General features: G+C 48.1%; 2 protein-coding genes across 2 annotated transcripts; one reads left to right on the top strand and one right to left on the bottom strand.

Annotated features, from left to right (window-relative positions):
* Window positions 1-1,420: 1,420 nt before the first annotated feature.
* On the top strand, window positions 1,421-3,570 carry PtA15_11A183 (uncharacterized protein; the record flags this gene model as incomplete). Its single annotated transcript, XM_053161065.1, has 4 exons — window positions 1,421-1,504; window positions 1,570-2,284; window positions 2,359-2,625; window positions 2,702-3,570. The coding sequence occupies 4 exons, from the start codon at window positions 1,421-1,423 to the stop codon at window positions 3,568-3,570; spliced, it is 1,935 nt and encodes a 644-aa protein (XP_053025049.1).
* A 2,535-nt stretch (window positions 3,571-6,105) lies between these two features.
* PtA15_11A184 (uncharacterized protein) lies at window positions 6,106-7,986 on the bottom strand (the record flags this gene model as incomplete). Its single annotated transcript, XM_053161066.1, has 9 exons — window positions 6,106-6,120; window positions 6,228-6,278; window positions 6,361-6,525; window positions 6,657-6,727; window positions 6,793-7,090; window positions 7,162-7,227; window positions 7,343-7,505; window positions 7,617-7,753; window positions 7,846-7,986. The coding sequence occupies 9 exons, from the start codon at window positions 7,984-7,986 to the stop codon at window positions 6,106-6,108; spliced, it is 1,107 nt and encodes a 368-aa protein (XP_053025050.1).
* Between the last annotated feature and the right edge of the window lie 7 nt (window positions 7,987-7,993).

The following is a 7,993-nucleotide window of genomic DNA, read 5'->3' on the forward strand; positions in this document are numbered from 1 at the left end:
TGAGCGAAAAACTTTAAGGGCTCATGACCTGTTGTGATGTGAGCGCACACAATAGTGTCGATTACATGGAGAGAAACAGAGAACTATATATATGTCTATGTACAAGCATATCTGCGCCGTAGTCGGCTACATAGAGGATAATAGATATAAGCATATCTATGTCCTAACAACACACACCACACAACACTCGAGGGAAGATGTTATTGTCTTTTCCAAGGACTGTTTGCGCGCAATAGAGAAGCTTAAGTAGCAATTCCAGGCATTCAAGCTCATTCAAGCCAACAGGAATATCATGACTATCAGCTCTTGTTGGCTTTCTGGGCCAGATTAAAGTCTATGCGGATAGAAATCGTGGGCGAAGTAAAGAAGTGACCGATTGGGAAGAGGGGATTCTACGAACCATCGATCAGTATCACGGAAATGGCCAATTATCGTCAGCTTCAACGGATTACAAAAAGACGGAGGATGAAGCTGGCTACATAGATGCTCTGCTTCCTGAGAACAGATCAGGAATCTTTCCAAACCCAGCCCGACCAACGGCAACGGTAACAGATTAGATCACATCTGGCTTGCCGTTGCAGTTATCGAGGAAAACTCAGGCATATTATTTACATCAACGGCAGCTGGATCTTATCAACACTTCTTTCTTAACAAATTGAACCTTTTCAGCCTATCTTAACACAAGCCCCTCTTCGGAGGGCCTGGTACAGCCTGGCTGGCGCAAAGCGCCCCTCGCCAAGGGCAAGCACTGGAGCATAGTGGTCCCTCCTTTGGAGGGTCCCTGCGGGACGGCGTCCCCCCTCCACAAACGGAGGGACTTGGTTAGGTTAGCTTTTCAGCCAACAGCCCTGTTCACATTGGGAAATTTAATTCTAATTTTTACAGCACTTAGCATAAAATTCACACAAAATTTTCAACTTGTTCAGAATCCTCAAAAACACCCATATCATGATGTGAAATTGGTTTATGAAATTTTATCCATAAAGATCTTAAAACGTCAATTCAAGAGTGCTCTTGATCAGCCTGGCCGGATTCAAACATCATTCCCTTTGCCCTACTCGATCACGGCTTGGATATTGTCTTTATAAATCATGCTGCATAATTTGAACCGCATGGATCTGAAATAAATAAGTCTCAAAGCAGAATGTTTTTGTCATTCCACTACCATCTCGGATTGTAGTATTGAGTGCCAACTAATGTGTCTGTGGGCCAGCTACAGATAGATCACGCCGTTCTTTTGGTACGACATTTGTTGGCGTGGTGTTGTCTCCATGGGCGAGTTGGCAGTGGTCGTCTGGTGGACCGGGGAGTTAATTTAGCCGGCTGGGCTTAGCTAAGCCATTTTTACTTAAGTAATCCTCTCCCAGCGGGAACCCACCCACCACCCACCACCACCACACCCACCACCGCCACTCCGACGATGGCTTCCCCGAGACCAGCAGCAGCAGCAAAGGAACTCTCCTCGAAGAAACGGCACAAGCGACTAGCCTACGGCCAGAACTACGTGAGCAGCCCGTGCCCAGGAAACCCACACACACTCCAAACTAACCAAGCACGAGTGTTGCCCAGATCCCAGAGGAAGAGACCATCCGGAATGACTACTCTCTCCACTACGTCCTCACCGGCTCCCGCCCACAGAACCACATCCAGAACACCGCGCTCGAGACCCGGTTTGCAGAGTACCCCAAGCTCAAGAAGCTGCTCCAGCTCAAGCGATCAGTCGTCACCAGCCATGCCCATCCGCCAACCTACATCCAAGCAGACCTGCGTCCCGGCCGGACAGACTCCTTCAACCTGCTCGAGCTCAGCCCGGCCCGCTTCGACGTCATCCTGCTCGACCCGCCCCTCAAGGAGTACGTCGAGACCTATCCGAGTCTGGCCAGCGATCCCTCGATCACCCGATGTGGCGGGCCCTCCGGCCAGGAGCGGGACTACTGGGACTGGGACGAGCTCGAGAGTCTCCCGCTCCCCCAGATCGCCGCCAGCCCCGGCTTCGTCTTCCTCTGGTGCGGCTCCGGCCAGGGCTCGACCCTCGAACGCGGCCGGGCTCTCCTCGCCAAGTGGGGATACAGGAAATGCGAAGACCTCGTCTGGGTCAAAACTAACCCCTCCTCCCACATCCCCCACCCTCAACAACAACCCGCTGCCATCCCCGCCGTCTTCACCCCCACCAAGGAACACTGTCTCATGGGTATCCGGGGCACCGTCCGGCGCTCGACCGATGGCCACTTCGTACATTGTAACGTCGACACTGACGTCATCGTCTCGGAACCCGATCCAACCGGTAAGCCACTCATCATCATCATCATCCTCCAGGCAAGAGAAGGGCTAACTTGCTGTTGTTTTTCCGACACATAGATGTGCTTCACAAACCAGAAGAGCTCTACCAACTCATCGAAAACTTCTGTCTCGGTCGCCGCCGGCTAGAGCTCTTTGGTTCGTCTCGATGTCTCCGCCCAGGCTGGCTGACAATCGGCTCCCACTGTGCTCCGTCGACAACACCCAAGACTGACGAGCAGCCCGTCGACCCTCAGCTTCGACCGGTTGCCTACTCACAAGCTGAATATCTATCCAACTTTCTTGACTCTGCTGGCCGGACTCACAACCTCTTACCCCCACATGCCGGTACTGTCCCTCTTCTCAGAACTTCACATTTTTTTTTTTTTTTCTGATTGTGTCTTTGGTCTGGCCGATCGAATAGATATCGACAACCTCCGACCACGCTCCCCACCCAGTCGAATCACCACTGCGGCGATCACTGGCCCAGGTCTAGCGCCGGGAATAGCCTATGCGCTTCCGGGCGGGCTGCCGATCGTCGGGCCCGGCGGGACGATAGTGGCGACGACGATCAGCGGGCGGAACACGCTCTCGCATCCGTCGGGAGGGCTCGGGCGAGGCCCGGGCAATGCGCTCCTGCCCGGGATGCGTGTCTCTGGGCTGCGCGACTCCAACAACCAGAGCCACCCAAGGCCGGCCAACGGCCCACATCAACAGCCCTTCACCCAGCACTTCTTCCACCACAACCTCGCCTACCCCTCCTTCGTACAGACCCACCAATACCCCAACGCCCAGCCCTGGACCGGCCATCCCCAATACATCTACCCCCACCATCATGCCTTCCAGGCCGCCCCCATCGCTTACGGCATCCCCCCAAACCAGCCCATCTACTACCCTCCCCCGCAACAAGCCTTCAACCAGCAATTCACTAACCACCATCATAATCATCGTCAACAACAAGAACAACAACAGCAACAGCAACAGCAACAGCAACAGCAACATCAACATCAACAAACCCCCGGCCGCCAATATCCTGCTTACAATAACCATGCGAGCTCTCCCGTTGACCCTGCCTCAGCCGCGACCAACTGGACGTTCTCGAACCCTCCCCTCCACCAACAACAGCAGCACTACCATCATCACCAGCAGCCACAACAACAAAACTCGCAGACGTTTTATCCATCCTATCCCTCCCATCCTCCGAACCTATCAACTAATTACTCCTCTCATGACCTCGTTGCTCATACAAATCAACACCAGGACCACCAGCATCAACAACAACATGAATCTTGATGGCCTCTTTTCTCTCCCTCTTTCCAACTTCCCACTAATTTCACCTCCTTCGGACTTTTCCTTCACACACCTGGTACACCCCTCATTCGTCCTCCTTCTCCCTAATAATACCACCAACACGAATCCTAATTTTCTTGCTTGAATAACAGCTTTCTCTCTCTCTCCCCCTCCTTCTTGAAGATTAGAATGTGAAAGTACATAGAAGTGTAGACAATTGTTCAGAGTGTTCATGTACATATTCCACACTGCTTGAAACCCCCGTGTACATCTGCCCATCACTCCTTTCCTCTAACCTCTGTGTGTTCTCGATAGCTTGATACAGAAAACGTGTATATTTGGCCACCAAAGAAGCTTGTATATAGTATGTATGGATAATTGTGTACATGTGTAGACATAGAATGTATGCAGATATAGATCTTGGTTCGTAGACATATGTATATACATATGTGTGGTGTTTTCTATGTATTTCTGTGTTTGTGGCTCACGAAGGACCAGTTTAATGTTCCTATGGCTATGTTGGTCAATTCCAGTCTTCCTTCCTGTATGTATGTATTCACCCCAGACCTCTAACCTCTATTCTACACTCCTTTGATCCCTATGCACCCACTGCACACACACACACAAACATGACTCCCTATGCTGCCCCTTTCTTACCCTAATTAATACACAACTGCTATACTAATAATCATCCAATTTACATACATACATGTCATGTGGTGGGCATCATAATTGGGACGAGGTCGTGGGGGAAGGACAGATGAACTCTGGCTACGTGAGCTTTGTCTGAGCTTTTGTTGCTCTTGGTGATCATTTTTTTTTTGCAATGATGTACTGCTGCTGATGAGAAAATGTTTCACCAAAAATGTTTACACTTTGAGAGTCTGTCACATCCAACCAGTCTGAATGGGGTTGAAAATTTGATGCCATTTTGTGAGGAGTGTCAGTAAAATTATATGAAATTCTTAGCAATGTGAATGGGGCTAATGAAAAGCAGGGAACACCACATCTCACGCACACCTTGTGCTATGTGTGCTAGTTACTCCTGAGGAGGTTGGTATAAAGTTATCAACTTGTCAAAGCTTGTGTCCCTGCTGTGGCCAACTTAACTAAGTCCCTGTGCTGTGGGTGTGTGATCTTGAAAGGAGGCCTCTGACCGCCCTTGGCGGGATGCATGCTTTGACCCCCTTTTTCAGAGCCTAGAATCTGATTTTTGGTGGGATGAATTTTGGGAGCTCTGCAATTCCTTTCCCCCTTGGCATTATTTGGAATAAGATAGCGTGGATCATCAGCCAGATTTTCCTCATCCAACCTATAAAATTTGAGGTGGTTGATCATGAAAGTCCTGTCACCCACAGAAATTCCACACAAATTCCCAAACTGCTGCATTTACAAGCAATGGTTAACTTGACCACTGCACATTGCGGCTTGTGCAAGGAGGGATTTGTGGGTTACATATCACCTGGAAGTGCCACATGCAAATTTCCATGCATATAGGCACTGCTGTCCACTCAAAAACATGCCTCCAAGGCAGCTTACATCCAGATTAGCTAAGCCTCTCAAATGGAGGGTCCAGGGGGCCCATCCCAGAGGGCACTCTGTTGGAGAGGCTTATGAATAATATCTGCAGGCTTGCAGACAAAGGAAGGATTTTCAATCCCCAAAAGACAAAACCACTGTTTAAAAATTAACAATACATGTACAAAGAACTCTGAATGCATTGTTTTATTTTCAGTACTGATGGGCAACCTCACCCAAATCTTTGAGTCCAACGCTCTAAAAATGACTGAAGGAATCCATTTTGAAGGCCAAAGGAATCCTGAAGGTATTCTGTTGCTCTGAAGATCCATTTTTGGATTTTCTGAGAATTTGCAGGAGTGAATCTCCTATCAGGAACAAAATATAATAATTGAGATGTACAACCTGTGGATTTATGAATCCAAGATGCACAAGGCGTGATGGTTCTTCACTTTTTTATTAAATTTGAAACATTTGTACAAGAGGGGAAAAGCTGAGATGGAAAGGTTGAGACTAGCACCAAATGAAAGTTGAGAGGGGAGGCTGGCTAGGACACAACAGTTTCCCTCCAGCCTTTTGTGATTTCTCTCTCTGCCAAAATTTTGACTTTGTGCACAAGTCCTCCCTGCTGGAGGGGCGGCTTTGCTGCAAGCCACAGCAAGGCTCCCACCAGGGGGGCATTGTGTTAAGTTAGGCTTACATAATGTATGGCTGCATGAGCCCTCTTTTAGGGCCTGTACCATAGGGCATGAAAATTGAAATTTTCCAAATTTATTTGCCTCATAATTTCTTGGGACAAAAACTGAGCCTGGCCAAAATGTAGGCTTGAGCCCAAATGTGAAGAATTTCAACATTTGAACCCTCCCCTAGTTTTCAATTTTTGTGTACAGGGCAAAAAAAGTTGAAATTTTTTCAAAATTGAGGCCCATGGTACAGGCCCTTAGACTCTACTCACTGCTTGACTCCTCTCCGATGTGGTTGCAAGCTCGGGTAGCTTACTCCAGCTGAAATCCAAGCTGGCTAATCCGGTGCAACCTATATTTCCACCGAGTCGGATGCTCGCAATTACATGAGTCGCATTCTTTGCACATTTGATGCAAGAGGGATGGAGTACATTAGATACAAAACAGCGACAATCTCACGATCTCAAACCCAAGCTTTTCTACCACTTCTTTAACTCTTGTGTCACTTGACTAGTGAGAAAACACACGAAAAAGAGAAACGGATTTAGTCATGCCGTTTCTCAGCTGCAAATAATAGCTTGGGCTGACTAACTCTCACAGTGTCGATCGCTCCAGCTGACGTCAGAATCTTGACTGAGAAATCTTCCAGGCTGGACTTCCTCTCTTGTGTCACTTCGGATGAAAAACTGGTTACGTTGTTCTCGCTCGCGTTGAGTATCGGAATGCAGGTCTCCAGCGGGCTCCAGTCTAACGTGGACTACAGAAGAGTCAACACACAAAATTCTTTCAGTCACTTTGTTGGCCAAAACTATCGGAAAATACGCATAGGTAGTTGCAAAATGAACAGATGAGAGTAGTGTGGGTTAGAAAAGCTAGTACAAGTCTTACCGGATCTAGGAGGTAGCTGGGGGAATATTCCGCTTTGTAGGTCATCTTCGGACAAGAATGAATGTAAAAGCCTATGTGTGCGAGTCAAGTTAGCATGTGATGTAAACTGAGAAGGCTCATAAAGTGGAAGGCTGACCGAGGTAGTACCAATCAAACTGTTCGCCAAACTTGGAACCTCTCCATTCTTGAATCCAGGCGATTTCTCTCAGGGAAGCTAGCCGGCCCAGACCATACTTGGCATAATTGGTATCCCAGACAAGGTACACACTGCTGATACCTAGTGGCAAGATGTCGATGACTGAAAAGGCTATCAACCGGCCATCGACCAACCAGCATGCATGTTGGGCTACCGAGGAATCAGATCTAAACGGATTCGTGCATAAGAATCTTTCAAACGACTTTTTCGTTACTTCCTCTGCCCGATCGTTGTGGACCTAGCAAGGCAGAAACCTCAAGTTTATCCGCGCCCTCTTGTTCTGATGATTCTAAGACGAACTTCACATACCTCAATTTGGTACTTCTTGTAGAGCGCAAATTTTTCTTCAGTAAATTCAGCAGACTCGAACTTAACCTTTATTTGCGAAGATAAACAGTGTTAGTTAGGTAGTCTAAAACACTTTTTACTCATTTTGGACTGACGGGGAATCAAAAGATTATCTCTCTCTGTGAATATCATGACGTCGCACCTCAAATTTTAGTCCTTTCGTACTTGATGTTTGTCCGTGAACCCCAGTCAAGTCAAAAACTTGACACAGATCAAACGGAGTCTGGGGTTTTTGCTGTTTTTTTGTGGCGGAATCCTCGGTTGCAGTATTTGTGATGAACTTTCGCCATCGATTTGCCGCTTGCCTGGACATATGCACAGTTTGCATTTCGTCAGCCGCAAAAAAGTCCAACTTGCATGTTTTATTCAGAAGAATTGTTGGCCAGAAAGAGAAACGAGCATGTCGGAACGCTTACCTTTGGCCCCTACTAGCCTGGAAGCCTGAGGCAGAGCATCGGATCGTGTAAGGTGGGCAACAGGTTGTATGTCGGTCAGGTAAATAAAGATAAGAGCCCGACCGTCTCCAGCCCCGATCCATCATCATTTGATAAACCTAATCAAGTCAGGTTTGCAGGCAAGTTAGCTTATTTTCAAGGGCCAGGTGATGTCAGAAAAGATGTGATTCTGAAGTCAAGATATAAATACCTTTGGTGACAAGGTATGGGCCCAAATTCCATATGCGTGACTAGAATCCGACTTCGAATGACAGTATCCGCAAGACGAAGAAGACTCTCCGAGGGGCTCAATGATCGAATAGTATTCCGGTCCCTCCTGCCCACTAGACATGGGGGCG

Source organism: Puccinia triticina, chromosome 11A (genome assembly GCF_026914185.1).
Source record: "Puccinia triticina chromosome 11A, complete sequence".
Taxonomy (NCBI): Eukaryota; Fungi; Basidiomycota; class Pucciniomycetes; order Pucciniales; family Pucciniaceae; genus Puccinia; species Puccinia triticina.